The following is a 16,173-nucleotide window of genomic DNA, read 5'->3' on the forward strand; positions in this document are numbered from 1 at the left end:
GGGGGGAGTGTTTTTGTTTTCCTTTGGAATCATGTTCAACTCTTACACTGATGGAGTCTGAGATAACCTCCTCCAGCTCATAGCCCATCCAGCCCTGGGCAAGGCAGATGGGAAGGTCCTCTTCTGAGTGAACACCTCCTTGGCACACTCCTCCTCATAGGCAACCCCTGGTGCATCCATCATCCAGTGTTGTGTGATGGAGAGCCACTTTGGGTCTGTCCTGAGGATGGACACCCAGCTCTCACCCACCTCAGTTGTGGCTTTTCCCCTGGGGAGGCTGTGACAGAAAGCCATGGGGACATTCTATGGCTGGGGTGTCCGGGAGGTAGGATGGGCATTGAGGCTCATGAGCTTGGGAAGCAATCAAGAATATCCACTTTAGACCATCCTAAAACAAGAACAAGTCCAAAGTTTGTGTAAAAAGCTCAGTGTTGGTGCAGCTCTGTGGGCTGCAAAGCTCAGAAGTAGGGGAGCAAGTGGAGAAAATGCCTTTTACTGCTGCAACAGGAGCACCACCCTGGGTTTGGGGGGAGGAAGAGCAGATCTGGGCATGTATCTGTCCACTTTATGTCCCTGAAGTGCCCCCAGTCCCACCCTGGCAATGAAGAAAGGTTTGGCCATACCCATGTGAGCCCTGCTCCCTTTGCTTGCACGGGACAAGGCTGGCAGCTGGTGTGGGACTGCCTCTTCTCCTGCCTGCATGCATGCCAGGCTGTCCCCAGAGCAGCTGCCTGAAAAGCAGGTAGGAAGAAACTCTTCTTCTGGTGTCCAGACCTTAAATTCCAGCTTGCAGGTGTGAGCTGTAGGGTCTCCAGGGGCTCATCCTGAGCATCCCCATCAGTGGAGGCCCTACCCTGGCCAAGCCCTTCACCCACTCTCCCTCCTGCCCATGCTGCTTGCAGCACACGTGGGATCATGGGTGGGCCTTGGCTGTGCTGGCTCCAGCAGCTGCTTTTCACTGGTATGTTGGAAGGACCCACCTCCTCACCTTTCCAGGGGTGATATGTTGGGTCCAGTCTGGGGTTTGCATTGTGCATCACCTCTCCTGTAACCTTTTCTCTCTCACCCAGCCTGTGACTGCCACCCCGTTGGCGCAGCTGGCAAGACCTGCAACCAAACGACTGGGCAGTGCCCGTGCAAGGATGGCGTGACCGGCCTCACCTGCAACCGCTGTGCTAAGGGCTACCAGCAGAGCCGCTCTCCGGTGGCCCCCTGCATCAGTGAGTGCCACCATGCCCTGCCCTGAGCTCGGGGACCCCCACCAGCACAACGGGATGCTGTCCTTGGGCTGGCTGGTGGTGGGTGAGGGGCTGAGCCAAGAGGCTGCCCATCCATGTGGTTTTGGTCCAGGAGGTGGTCAAAGCAGGTCTAACCTTTTGGGGACACCCATGCTTTGCCCCTCAGCCCGGGAGACGCTGAACGACCCCTTGGGTTAGTGCTTCCAGCTGGCTGAAACAGCTGTGCTAGGACGTCCCTTCAGCTGCAGCAAGGTGCCTTCCTCACCCCACTGAGCCCTGGGTGTGGTCAGGTCTGGGGCAAGGTCAGATCAGTGTAAAACCATCTTTATTGTTATTGTGGGTCTGAATTTGTCCCAAGCAGCAGAGGAATAACTTGCTGCCCTGCAGCATCTGCTGGCACTGCTGGAACAGGGGCAGTGGGGGTGAGTTGGCAAGGCTCGCTCCTCTCCCTCTGTTGTTCCCCAGATTTGGGGTTAGGACAGAATTTTCCCCAGACCTTATTTCCAGGAGTCCTGAGAAAGTGTTGTCTTTGCCCGTGCTTATCCCTGTGCTGTGCAGGGTGGAGCATGCTCAGATCAGCTGAACATCTGTTCATCTGTCTATCCCTGGAGCACGTGTCCTCTGCAGCAGTGACTTATGCTTCTTGGCAGTTGCAGCGTCTCAGCCTGTCCCAATTTACTGAGCATTTCAGAGCATTTGGGCATTTCTGGGTCTATTAAATGGCCTGTGATATTCAGATCAGATTCATCCCATCCATCTTTCTTAGCGAGCTGCCAGAAGTGACCCACAAAATCCCCTCTGCGCCGTGCTTGTGGAGGGCTTTTGTCCGGGTGTCACCCCCAGGGCTGGGGACATCTTTCCTTAAGACATGTCTCCCTTTCTCTTCCAGAGATCCCTGCCATCAATCCCACCTCCCTGGTGACCAGCACGGAAGCGCCTGCAGGTAAGTGCTCCACATCCTGGGCCAAGCCCACAGCCCCAGCCCTGCCCAGACACATCCCATCCCACCTCCCCTCTCCCCAGCACACCAAGGTGTAATCTTTTTTCCTTTGGCAAAAAGATTAATGGCAAAAAGTTTTGGTGAACAGTTTTGATGAAAAAAATAACTGAGATTTGAAATCCTATGTATTTCTGGAAAGAAACCAACAAAGATTGACAGGACTTTCTCAGGGAAAGTTTCTCCATCCCCTCTGGGGAGGAAAGCAGGAATGTAGCCTATGGCTCAGTGGGTGCTTGGGGGCTGGATTTTTTTAATCTCTTTTTTATCGGTGCCAGTGCAAGAGGTTCTCCTCAGTGCCTTTTACCTCCACAGGGCCATGGCTCCCTGAGCAGTGCCAGGGTGGCGGGGTCTGTCAGGCTGCAGGCAGGCTCAGGAGCCCCTGTTCTGGGGCATAGGCTGCGAGGTCTCCCCTGGGACATGGGTGACACGGGGCTCACCCCATCCAGGTCTGGAGGAGTGAAGTGTCTGGGTCGGAGCTACCTGTCCTGCCTCTGTGGGCTGCAGGGGCCGTGGGGCCATGGGAGGATCAATGTCACTGTTGCTGTCACCCAGTGGGAGAGGGGGCAGCTCTGGCAGCAGGCTGCAGGCTTTGCATGGGCGAGGGAGGCATTTCTGCTGCTGCCCTTAAAGTGCCTCAAGAGCCACCCTGCCTTTCTCACACCTCCACACGTGCTGCAAGTTTGCTTGTGCTCTTGCAGAGGTTTGGCTAGGGCTGGGCACTGGTGGGTGCATGGGTGCTGCCTGCACTGGGGAGTTAGAGCCCCTCTTTCAGCCCAGCCACAGCTGCCGAGGTGCCCTCAGGTCTCACCCTGACACAGCACATGCCAACAGCACCACATGGTGCCAGCACCAGACCCGCTGCCACTCTGAGCCCTCCCCGGCACTGCAGGATGTGGCCCAGCAGATGCCATGGCAGACAGGTAGAGTAGCTGCTTTGCATCTCCTCCCCAACCACCCCTCTTCTGTCAGCCGGCCCCTGCCATCTCATCTGTCTTCCTGGCACCTCTGTGCCCTGCGTGGTGGTCACCAGTGGTGAGAGCGGGTGGGCTGTGCTGGTGCCAGGCCAGGTCTTCAGAGGCACACAGAGCTGTGTATCAGAGGGGGCTGTAGCAGGGCTTTTCATAGAATCATAGAATCATAGACTGGTTTGAGTTGGAAGAGACCTTAAAGATCATCTAGTTCTGACCCCCCTGCCATGGGCAGGGACAGCTTCAACTAGCCCAGGTTCCCCAAAGCCCCGTCCAACCTGACCTTGAACCCTTCCAGGGAAGGGGCAGCCACAGCTTCTCTGGGCAACCTGTGCCAGGGCCTCACCACCCTCACAGGGAAGAATTTCTTCCTAGTATCTAATCTAAATCTGCCCTCTTTCAGTTTAAAACCATTACCCCTTGTCCTATCCCTATACCCCCCTGATCAAGAGTCCCTCCCCATCTTTCCTGTAGCCCCTTTAAGCACTGGGAGGCCGCTCTTTCTCCAGCTGAACCCCCCAACTCTCTCAGCCTGTCCTCACAGGGGGGTGCTCCAGCCCCTGATCATCTCTGTGGCCTCCTCTGGCCCCACTCGGGCAGGTCCATGTCCTTCTGATGTTGGTGCCCCCAGAGCTGGACCCAACCCTGCAGAGGGGGCTCACAAGAGGGCAAGAATCACCTCCCTTGACCTTTCTTTCTCTCCTCCCTCTCTTGCAGTCCTGTCAGCACCATAGTGTGGCTGTTTCTAGCCATCCCACCACCTATCTGTAGGGATCCCAAGCCAGATCAAGGGGCAGAAGCTAGGGAAAGTAGCAGCCTTTTTCCTCCTTGGGCCACCCTTCACCCTGTAGTCCCCCAGACCTTGGTCTTTTCCCACATGTGGAATAGACATCCTGCACCGTTCTCCGCTCCATCCCATGGTATATGATCCTGGGAAGAGAGCAGGGGAACCTCCAGCTCCCCATGCCCATGTTTAATGAGGAGCTTCCCCATGCTGTGTTTGGGGTACAGCTGTCCTGAGGGAGCCTGCATGCTCTTTGGAGACCCAGTGCCCGGCATGCACCCTTCTCCCCAGCTCTCCTTCTCACAGCCACCCCACCTTGCGGGGTGCAAAATGCCAACAGCCCCTTCACAGGCTGGTGCATGCCTGTGATGTGCTTCTCAGCCTTTTGGGAATATCTTCCAGCATGGCCCCTGCAGCCTCGAGGGGAACTGGAACAAGGGGTGTTAAAGGTATGGAGGTATGGGAGGAGTAGTGTGTGTGGATGGGGATGGAGGAGCAAGGCGTGTGGGAGGACGCTGGTAGCTCGGCTCCTCACAGAGCAGTGCTGGCCCCCGTACGCACACAGATCACACACTGATGCAGAGCCCAGCGCCCACCCAGCACCCACAGGCATGTTTCAGCCCTCCCAGCCCGGCTCTGCAGAGGCTCTGAGAAACGGGAGTTGTTATCAGGATGTGAGTTGAGCAGCCCTGTGTGGAGCTGGCAGAGGTTTTGCTTCACGCTGTGGCAGCGGAGGAGAGTCACCCGTGGTGCCGTGCAGGTCTTGCATAATGGGACGAACATAATAGCTGAGCTGTCTGTGATGGTGACACCGCTGGGGAGGCTGCACGGGGCAGGGCAGACCACCACCACCTCTACTCCTGCCTGCCCTGCCAGTAGGGCAACTACCTGTTGTGAGGGAGGGAGCTGGGAATACCAGGCTTTGTGAAGAGGAAAAAAAGGGGAGGGGAAAGGGGGATTTGAATGGTTTTATTGCAAACAGAGAGTGACACATGGAGCAGAGTTAATCAAGGTGACTCCCCTCCAGTGCTTTATAAATAGGAACAGTCTTAGAGTGATGTCTGATATTTTCAGCTGTGTAAAAATAAATGGCACTCGCTGGAGACCCGGGTGTTTACTTTGTTTTAACAGAGCAGCTCTGCCTTAAACTGCCTCTAGTTTTATCTGTGGGTTTGTTGTTTTAAGATTTCTGGCTTCTAGCTTGAATATCTTTAATGCAAAGTAGCTCGCCTCTGCTCAGAGTCTGCACCTGGGGAGAGGGGACCTGTTTGGGGTCCTGCTGCCCCATTTGCTGGGGGGGATTAGAGATGGGACAGGTGATCCTGCCCTGCCCAGCGCTGCCTGGGGTACCTTGCCTCCAACATGCTTGTGCTGCAGGCAAGGCTGGACACAGCGCTGCACCCTGGCTGCTGCCTGCACCTGCCTGCACCTGCCTGCACCCTGCCCCACTGCCTGCACTCTCCCCTAGGAACCTCCAGATTCTTCCACAGGCAGGGCACTCCCTGAGGGGGCTCTCAGCCCACAGTTCTCCCACACCAGGCAGCCTCTGAGACCCTTCTCCACTCATTTCCCCACCTTCCTCCCTGCCTCTGCCAGCAGGTGCCAGGCTGTGGGAACAGGGGGATATTGTTTTGGGCCGCGGTGCTCAGGTGCTGGGCTTCCCCCCCTCGCTCCATCTTCAGTCCTGCTGGGGTCCTCTCCCCGGGTGCATCCGGGCTTTTTGCTGATGTTGCCATCCTCTGCATCTCTCTTCCCAGCTTTCTTATGCCTTTCTGACCCTCTGGAGCCTTTGAGGTCCAGCTTTGATGTCTCTGCCCAAGCAGCCAACTGGCTCAGCAGTGAAATGTCCTGGGTCCACTTCTTGTAATTTTTATTATTATTATCTTAAAATATTTTCCACTTAGTGGAAAAAAAAAAATCCTTGTTCCCCGTTAGCAGAATTAACAAAACTTGTGGAGCACAAAACAGGGCTTTAAAGGAATTCAAAGTCAGCAGTAAAAGATTTGCAGCCATAACACCTAATTAAGTTACATCTCTCTTAAAACAAAATATTCCTTCTCTTTTTTTTCAAGGCGAGGAGAAGTAAACCAGATGTGCAAACTTGCCGCCTCTCACACATGCTCCCCCCACAGAGACGGGGGATGCCAGTGCCGGGCCAGTGGCTCTCCAGCCGGCCCCTCCAGCAGCTTCACCCGGTGCTTGCCCCGTGCTGCCCATCCAGCCCACGTGCCGGTTCCCCCTGGCAGCAGAGACATTGCCCATTCCTACGGTGCTACTGCCCACACCACAGGCCAGTGCCAGGCTGGCATCAGCAGGCAGTGATTCTGTGGCAGCTGTCCCCCCTGGTGTCCATGGAGGGTCCCAGCACTTGCCGAGTCTCCCGCTGATGGAAGTCACCCAGTCGGTCCAGGGAAGCTTTATGGTGGCACTGGTGAGAGATGGCCGAGGGGGGAGTCTGGGGCTGCCTAGGCCGTAGTGGGGCAAGGTGGGCCAAGAGCTGCCCTGGGACACCAGCGGGAGCAAGCACTGTCCCGGGTAGGGCTGCAGCATATCCCAGGGATGCATCAGTGTCATGGATAGACTGTAGCATGTCCCAGGGGATGCAGCATCATCTCAGGGTTTGTGGGTGTACTTTCACAGCTTCGGATTGTCACAGGTCTCTGCCATCCCCCAGCCCCTCCACAGGGCTTGGCTGCCCTGTCAGGCTGCATAGACATGGCAAGAGCGGGGAGCAGGAGGGTGGCTGCGTGCAGAGGCTAAACTTGATCTTTTCACTACCCTGCAGCATGTGTAGCACCACGTCTGAGAGGTTTAAAAGGGAGCTGGGAAGGTGGGGAATGCTCTGGGAGCTGCCAGGGAAGAGATAGTTGTGAAGCGGCTTCTCTGATGGCCATCCGGCCTCTGCTGATGGTTTTGTGGGGTGAACAGAGAGCGTGCTGCCCAGCTGGGCTGGCAGAGCAGGTGGAGCCACAACCAGGCTCCCTGGGGCCTGCCTGTGGGAAGAGCCACCACCCAGCACATGGCATCCTGGCAGGCATGGGAGGATGGAGCCATGGTCCATAGCTGTGCCACAGTGAGGGGTGGGGGGCTGAGACCATGAGTAGAACCCTTCTGTGGGGGAACCCTGTGGGGACAGGAGTAGGTGCTCAGCAAGAGGTGGTTTGTGGAGGTGAGGCAGGACGCAGCCGTCCCCCTGGGTGAAGGCTGAGCTGGGTGGCAGTCCTGGCACCCTCACCTGGCCATTTCTCCCACCACAGCACCTGCACCCTCCCCGTGTGCAGTGGTGGAGGCCACATGCTCAAAGACAAGGAGGGGAAACACTTTGAGTTACTGGGTCTTTTTTTTGTCTTCCCAAGTTTCTTACATAAATTGAACAGGAATTGATTTTATATTTGAGGAATGTTTCTCAGCACAAAGCCAAGGTTAAAAAAATCCCCAAACCAACCCCAAATTGTTAATTCCCAACACTACCTTCTGACTCTTTGGAATCAGTTTTATGATATGAATCATGAGCAGGAGCCCAGGGCAATTACTGGTTTTCCTTCTGCTTTTCTTACTTCTCTTTCTTCCCCATCGCTGAGCAGGGTGGATGCAGGTTGGCCAAGACTGCCCTGCAGCCTGGTCCCACCACCCATCACCCCGCCACCCATAGGCTCAGCACCGGTGTGGCCTTGCCACCACGCAGCGGCCACCCTGGCCATCCTCCTGCCAGACACCCTGGTTCATGCCACCCTCCTCCTCTGTGGCAGGCCCATGGCAGAGCCACAACCAATGCCAACTGCAGGATGGTTTCCATGCCCCCTGACCACCTCCTTTTGCCACCAGGCCCTGCATGGTGTGGTGCAGTGGCATGGCTCCCAGCAGTGGGGGCACCGCAAACCCACACGGTCCTGCATCTTCACCAGAGCTTCACACAGGGCTGGGACTGAGGCTGGATCCTGCAGTGGGTGTGGAGGGGCACACCCTGCACCCATCCCCAAAAAGTACCTGGTAGCCCCCCATACAAGGGCAGTTGCTTGGACACACAGACAGTCTCCTTCACTCTTTTTGGTGGGGAAAATAGCACCTGTCCTGCCAGGCTCTCCTCAAAATAAGGCAGGAGCTCTCTTTTGGAGTCCTCTTCAAGTAGCAAGAAAAGATAGAGCAGAATGTCAGGGGCAGGACTGTAGCATGTCCCAGGGGATGCCGCAGTGTCCGGGGTGGGGCTGTAGCTCACCCCAGGGGTGCAGTGGTGTCCGGGGTAGGGCTGTAGCTCACCCCAGGGGTGCAGTGGTGTCCAGAGGCTGTAGCACATCCCAGGAATGCAGTGGATGGAGACACCTTAAACCCTTCAGCCAAGCGCTTCAGAGCACTCAGCATCTACCCAACATGGGGGTACCCTGCCCCCTCTGTAGCCACCAGTGTGGGGATGCAGTGGGGCCAGGGCATCTCTGCCAGCCCAGGCAGAGGGGCAGCACAGCAGCAGAGCGGGGCTGAGCCGAGAATCAGAGCTCATGCCCCTCTGCCAAGAATTAGCTTCATGCTGTGCCGCTTCTATCGATGACAAATTTGGAACAGGCAACACACAGTCCCTGATAAAAAGAAGCCAGGCAGAAAGGAGATCAGCAGAGCCCAGGGTGAGTTTGTGCTTCTGGGCTTCTTTCTTTCCTCTTTTCTCCTCCTCCCCTTGGCACAGGGCTCTGTTATTTCCCTGTCTTTCCCCAGACCCACGCCTCCATCCCCAGTGATTGCTGTGGCAACCCACAAACAAAGACAACTTCAGGGACTGCTGGCTCTGTCCTGGGATGCGGGGCCAAGCTGGAGAGAGAACCTACAAGAGGGAGAGAAAAGAAGAAAGATGGGCTTAGAAAAAACATGCCATTTGGAAAGAGACAAATTGAGATGTTCAAAGGAAGATGGCAAGGGAAAGAAAGGAGGAGAACGGGGCTGCTTTAGGCAATTGTTGGGATCAAAGCCTTTGGGGAAAAGGAAAGAGGCATTCCCTGCCCTCCCTCTGCTTGAGATGCAAATCTGGGGTCTTTAGAAATGCGCAGAAAAAAGCTTCCTTGAGGGAGGGTTGCTGTGTGGGGTGGAGGATAGCCATTCTGGAGCAGCCTGAGCAGGGGATGCTTGGGCAGCAGGAGCAACTTGGTGGAGCAGAGCTGCTTCCCTCACCCACCTGATCCCCTTGGCCTGAGTCCCCTTCCCATCTTCTGGGACACTAGTGAGGCACAGGTCTCTGGAGGGGCTGCCCCATGAGGATGCTTCCTACAACCATGGCCCCTGAGGGCTGAGAAGCCCCTCAGGTTCACAACCCCCTTGACCTGAGGTCAGACCTTCCTTTAGGTCCCCTCTCTGCAGGACCAATGGTGGGGTTGATGATGAGTTGTCTTTTCCCCATGTCACCCAGATCTGCAGGGCCACAGCTGTTCTGGTTGACTCTTCTTGGCCATGGCTGCTGCCTACTCTCCATAGTGGTCGCTATCACCTCATCTGCATTTCTCCCATTCATCCCCTTTTGCATCCCAGAGGAGAGTCCCCAGGCTCCCTCCACCACCCCTGTGCTGATTTATCCTGCCCGACACCATCACCGCCAGCACAGGAGGTGACACAGTCTGCTTGATGGGCTCTAAGTACTTGGTTTCTCTTCCCAGCTGATGTGGTGTCAGTGTTCATGCTGGGAGTTGAGCACCCAGCCCCTGTGAGTTGCCAGGGTGGCAGCTGAACTTGCTGGATCCCCATCCCCAGCAGCAGCCTAGGCCCTGGCTCAGGAGCCTTCTGCAGGGTGCTGGGATGTGGGTCTTGCTGTTGTGGCCTCGACCCTGTTCCCTTATGGTGGGACAGGACCCAACACGCTTCAGGCCCCTCAGTGCTCAACCCTCTATTCTTCCTTTGCAGATTGTGACTCCTACTGTAAGCCAGCCAAGGGCAACTACAAGATTAACATGAAGAAGTATTGCAAGAAGGACTATGGTAAGGACCTCCCTGGGCCATACTGGGCTTTGCTGAAGAGGCAGCCACAGGTTGGCCACAGGCAAGCCATGGGTGGGGGAGATGCAGATGTCCCAGGGGATGGGGAGCACCCAGCATGGACAGAGGTCCCAAATCAGCCCTACCAAAGGTGCATTGGATGAGGCAGGTGGGGCTGCTGGGGACGGGCAGTTCCCTTTGCCAAAGCTTCCTTTGAGGAGCAAGGCAAAACATCCCCCATCACCATGCCTCCCCTCTTTTCCCTCAGTGGTCCAGGTGAACATTCTGGAAATGGAGACAGTGGCCAACTGGGCCAAGTTCACCATCAACATCCTCTCTGTCTACAAGTGCCGTGATGAGCGGGTCAAGCGTGGTGACAACTTCTTGTGGATCCACTTGAAAGACCTGTCCTGCAAGTGCCCCAAGATCCAGATTAGCAAGAAGTACTTGGTTATGGGTATCAGTGAAAACTCCACTGACCGGCCAGGACTGATGGCTGACAAAAACAGCCTGGTCATCCAGTGGCGGGACGCCTGGACACGCCGCCTTCGGAAACTGCAGCGACGGGAAAAGAAGGGGAAATGTGTGAAGCCCTGAGGGGCTTCCGCCCATCCCATCCCACCCTGTGCTCAGCCCCAGCCCGGCTGTGCGTTACCAGACTACGCCCAGAGACTCTGTACATATATATAGTGTGAATGGACTCTTTTGTCTATAGTGTATATTTTGGCAATGGTTTCCCTTTGTGTGTGTGTGTGTGTACGCACATGGGTGTGCATGTGGGTCTTTTTCTCTAAGTGTGTATTAAAAATAACACAGTAATGACAAACCTTTAATGAGGAGCAAAGCGGACCGAGATCCTGTGGGTGCCTGTCGCCTGAAGGAGCTTGAAGGGGATTGGTGTCCTGCTCCGGGCATGCTGTTTGTAATACTTGTTTTCTAGGCTTTTCTTTTACCTTTAACAAAGTCTTCTGCCAGGTATTGACATCTGAGTTGGCAGCTCTCCTTTCTCCAGCATCCAGGGCATCTTCCTCACTCTCTGAAAATGTGCTGCTGTCAGACCTCTCTGCCCTTCTCCTTACCCACTGGGAACAGGAGATCAGAGTCTTCTGTCCTTCATCCCAAAGTGCATGCGGGCAGGCTGAGTGGAAACCATCCAGTACTTCAGAGGGACTAGGAAGAACAAACAAACTTTTTCAAGGCCTGATTCTCTGGTGACCTCGGGTTTGCACAGACCAGCACTGCCTCATGGGGCAGGACCCATGTTGTGGAGAGGAGTCAGGCCCTGGCAGTGTATTGGCGGCCACTACCAGGCAGAGCTGTGTCCATCAGGGAGAAAGCACCAGACTTCACAGCACCCTGGCCATTACCAATCCTGGTGCATAGTCCAGGTGACCCAGTGGAAAAGACCTGGAGACACCCATTTCCCCCTCCCATGTCCACCAAGGCCTGTCCTGCCAGCAGCACCTAGGGTGGAGCAGACAGGCTGACTGGAGCCATCCTGTATCATCGTCCATCCACCCATGTCTATGTCCCTATATTCTCAGCTGGTACCAACTGACATAATTCCACCTGTTTCTGTTGAGCTGACACCAAGTGACTGTCTGCCTTGGTGTGCATCCTTCAGAGCTGGCCTGACTACATGCCCTCCTGGGAAGTATTGCTGTGTGGCCAAGGTTGTCTGAGGAGATGCACAAAGCAGAGGTGGCAGGAAGAGAGAAGAGCTTTCGTTGACCCACCTCTAGTCTTTTATATCTTCTTCACCATGTATTAGTCTCCAGTTCAAACAGACATCAGTATCTTCCCATGTTGAGATTGTAGCAGTCTTGGCATAATAAATATGAATAGAAATAATAGGTGCTCTGACAATAGATACTCCTTTCCCTCTAAAACTTGCCTTGCTTATTGAATGGCTCAGCAAGGTACTGTAGCCTACATCAGTCTTCCTTACTTTTGGATGATACTTTGCCCTTTTGAGCCCACAGCAGCTTGTGTGGGCTCCCCATCCCATGGGTGGTCTGGGACTTCTGGGCTCCAGCATCCCAGGGTGGTGCTGGAGCCTGCAGCTGAAGAGACTGGTGAAGCACTGTTGGGGTTCAGGACAGGACTTTGGGGAGTGAGGATCAAGGCAGTGGGGGATGTCTGTGTGGACATGCAGGTGCCCTGTTTGGGGAGCTTGGTGCATTGGTGAAGCTGTTGGAGATGCTAGGAGTGGTTTTTCAGATATACAGAGGGCCTGCAGTGCCATCTTTCAGGTCCCATGGATGCTGGGGTGCCTATACAGGGATAGCTGCAGGGAGGCCAGAAGCTGAGGGGAAAAGGGTATGTGGGACCGCTTGGGCTTGGATGAGCTGGTCCTGTGCCACACTCCTGACACAGAAGCTCCCTTCTGTCCTCCAGTTGGGCTGAGTGGACACTCCCATCCCTGGTTCTTCTTGTTCTGGTTGTCATAGGCTATCAGTGTCTGCCATGAGACAGCCCTTGAAGTACGTGGGCCAGCCAGCCCTCTTCTTCCTCCCATGTCTGTCCGCACCAAGAAGCCCAAGAAGCAGAGCTGCTGCCCATGTCCCAAGCTCACTCCAACCGCATGCACCCAGCAGTCCTCATGCAAGAATCGGTGGTGGAACATCCTTCGGTTGTGCATGGCAGGGATGCCCACTGGGGTCATCCCCTTGGCCCCAGAGGCTGCTCAGCATCACCCCATAGGGTGTGGGAGCTTGCTGGCCCTCTTCTCAGCAGTTGCAGCTCATGGAAGAGCAGGGCAGCACCACTCTCCATGAACGTGGATGCTCATTAGGGCAGGGCTATGGAAGGTGTGTGCTTTCTCTAAGCAAGTATGGTCTTCAGGAAAGACGTGATGTGTCTGTGCTCCCCAAAAAGCACTCTGCACAGCCTGTTGGGGCAGGAGGCTCCAGGGTTTCCTTTGGCACCTGCTTACTCCTCCCTTGAGGAGGGGCACCTAAAACTCTTTGAGGACTTTGGTGTTGTTGGCTGAAGTTCTTGATTTATCCTCCCAGATGGCTCTTCCCTCTTGTTTCTACTCTGCCATCTGGGACTGCTGACAAGGAGAGATGGCTCCCAGCTGGTGACCCAGTGCATGTGGGCATCTTTCTGGGGCAGATCAGATGCATGGGGGCAGGACAACCACATACCCCATGGGCTGTGGCTGAGGAGAGGAGCTCTCCCTCTTTGGTTGGGGGGATGTCCTAAAATCCTGGCCAAAGGACTGGAGCAGTCCACTCTGCACCTTCACTAAGGCTGTTGCCTGGAAGACATTTTCCTGCCATCCCCTGCTTGTGTCACCTCAAAGTCCAAAACAAGAATTAATCTTTCTTCTTCCTCTCCATCTGCATGACACAGCCAGCTGGAAACCCATGCACATGGGTTCAGCTGTCCCTGGGACACCAGGGCTGGGTCACCCTGAGCTGGTGCTGGGGTGCCAAGGACAGTGGTGAAGGCACCATGGGACTGCACAAAGATGCTACTTGTCCTGTGCTGCAGCTCGGGACAGGGCTTGGTGCAGACGCTACCACAGGCAGAGTTTGGGGGAGGGCTGCTCTGCCATCCTCACAGGGATGGTGCTGAGTCGTCTCTTCTGGCTGTGCCTTTCCATGCCCCACTTGCTGTGCAGGCAGCTCACTGGGGAAGGAGGCCCTTTGCAGGGAGGGCTGGTGAATGGCATCCAGGCTTTATGCAAGCCTTGCACGGCCCCTGCACTGCACAACCCCACACCACTGTAACTCTTTATGTCTCCATTTAGCCAAAGCCAGGGACCAAATGCAACCAAAAGCATCCCCACGTGCAGAGGGGACAACTCCAACTGGGGAACCCAGCCTGACAAGCTGTGCTCAACCCCTGCTGCTTTAGGTTTTCTGGGAGAAGCAATGCTGACAGGGGATTTAGACATGGAGCTGCTCCCAGGTGCATATTTAAATCCCCACATGCATCCATGTGCCTTTTCATCTTCTTTTTCTCTTTGTTTTATAAACTAAATGCATGACTGGATGGGGCAGATCCAGAGCGCTGGTGGGATCCTTTGTGAGTCACCTTGTGCAGATCTGGGGGTGGGCTCTGCTGTGCTTCTTGGGGTGCCCTGGGCCTTGGGTGCTGCTGGGACATGTATCATGTAAATACCATCCCAAGGCTGCCCATGCAGAGGGACTCTGGCCCTGCAACGTGGTGGCATCTGTGAAATATGTAAAAAGAAAAGCCAATGAATGCTATGGACCATAGTGTAACATGTATGATATGTACGTTTTGGGAGTTTATTATTACTTTGTTATTATTTTTAATAACACAAGTCTAATAAGTACCAACTGCCTAATTTCTGCGTCTTCTTTGCATGCACATGCAGTTTGCATGTGGGCTGTGAAGCCGGAGGGCTTTGCCAAACGGTTTCTCTCTCCTATCACCCCCCACTCTGAAGTTAGGGGCCGGACATAAGTGGGCTGGGGGATGCCATGGGGCTGGCTCTGTGCATCCCCAGGGACCGATGGGTCATGGCCCATGGTGGTCCCCAGGCTGGGCTCTGCAGTTGTCCACCCATCTGAGTACAACGGGGATGGCAGACGCCAAAGAGCTCTGCCCCTTTACCAAGACAGGGTCACCAGCCTCCAGCTGGCTTCCTTGTACTCACAGGACGGATCAGGCAAGTGAGGGGCTCTCCCCAAGCCCCCACCCACCTCTACTTCTCAGGCAGCTCAAGCATCTGCAGTTACCCCAAACCTGCAGGTTTCACAGCCACAGAGATTAAATAGCTGGAAAAACTCTTTCACTTCCCATCATGACTCTCCAAGAGCTGTAACTGAAAAAAACAGAAACATTAATGATATTACTTGCTGTTTATTTTATTTAGGTATTGTTTTTATATCCTCATTAATGGCTTATGTAATTACATTTCATTGCTGTCCATAACACTAACATTTAAACAAAGCTACAGTTAAAAGAAAGAGCAATCAAGCCAAATTTCCAGTAGGCTTAACTGCTTTCAAAGCTAATTTAAGGGGGAAAAGAAAGGGATAATTAGCAGTCAAGCAAGGAGTTGCCTTGCCGCCTGCGTTGATGCAGTGGGATGTTGGTTGGCACAAGCTCTGGCAGGCTGAAGCTGTGCTGGGGCACCTCCACATCCACCTGCACCTACACAGCCCCAGCCACCCCTTTGGTGGTGGGGAGTCCTTGTCACCGCAGGGTGCTGCCAGAGCCCATGGGTGACACAGGACAGGGGGACTTGGGTGGCAGTACAGGATGTCACACTGTCCTGGTGGCCACAGCCAGCAGCCATAGGCTTTGCAAGGGCGGGAGGTGCTGCAGTGCAAAGTTGTCTTGCCAAAGGTGTACATTTTCCCAAAAAACTCTTCAAGAAAAAAAATATTCATTCAGCAAAGGATCTGAAAAGACTTCGGCACAGTCTGGGGCACTCCTGTTTCCTAGAGCACAGCTCTCGCCCGCCCTGTGCAGCGCAGCAGCTGGCTGAGCTCAGGCGTGTGCTGAGAAACGCCGTGCCAGGACCGGCTGCTCCAGGCAGCGGATGCCTCGTCCCCACGTGGGAAGGGCCAGAACGACCATGCACATCTTGCATTAGTGCTTTTTTTTAACAGACCTTTTCTTAGGATCCATCTGGGGCAAAACATTTGAGATTCAAAGGCAGCTGAAAGAGACGCCAAGTTTGCAAGTTTCCCCCTGCTCTGGGACTGAATTTTGCAGCTGGTTGAAATTTTTCTCATTTCAAAACACCAATGGACATTTTTCATGGAAAACACGGAATTTGGCCAAGGAAAGAAGCAAAATGTGAGAATACTACAGAAAACTCAATGCTCTTTTTCCATGTCATCCAGCCAGCTTCACTCATGAGAGATCACAGGAGCTCGGACAGCTGAACCTCAGTGGACAGACAGACGGGTGGATGGGCAGACAGATGGATGCATACACAGATTATTTCCCACCACATTGCTCTTGGTAACCAAAGTCTATATAAATAAATATAGACCTCAATGCCACAGAAAAACACCTCCCTTAGGTGCAGCGTAGTTGAGCAAAGAGCATTTTGCTTGGCCAACAGGGCACACTGCTCAGTTCTGGGCCCTGGGAACCTGCTGCCTGGGGAGGAGCTGTGTCTCGAAGTAGGGGCAAGACATACTTAGAGAGGGGAGACCTACTTGCTTGGCCCCTTGTCATGGCCTGATGTGGTCTCCCTGTTCTCCTTGCTCCCTTGATGCTCTCTGGTACACGGACCAACTT

The 16,173-nt window shown here is 54.7% G+C and overlaps 1 protein-coding gene across 1 annotated transcript in view; it reads left to right on the plus strand.

Annotated features, from left to right (window-relative positions):
- NTN3 (netrin 3) overlaps positions 1–11,790 on the plus strand; it is a 25,585-nt gene extending 13,795 nt beyond the window's left edge. Inside the window, exons 3-6 of the mRNA XM_026859243.1 lie at positions 1,071–1,220; positions 2,128–2,181; positions 9,868–9,942; positions 10,208–11,790. Coding sequence (XP_026715044.1) covers positions 1,071–1,220; positions 2,128–2,181; positions 9,868–9,942; positions 10,208–10,536 — 608 coding nt within the window. The 3' untranslated portion in view covers positions 10,537–11,790. The remainder of the gene's footprint in view (positions 1–1,070; positions 1,221–2,127; positions 2,182–9,867; positions 9,943–10,207) is intronic.
- The last annotated feature ends 4,383 nt before the right edge of the window (positions 11,791–16,173 follow it).

Source organism: Athene cunicularia (genome assembly GCF_003259725.1).
Source record: "Athene cunicularia isolate RWA chromosome 14 unlocalized genomic scaffold, athCun1 chr14_part1, whole genome shotgun sequence".
NCBI lineage: Eukaryota > Metazoa > Chordata > Aves > Strigiformes > Strigidae > Athene > Athene cunicularia.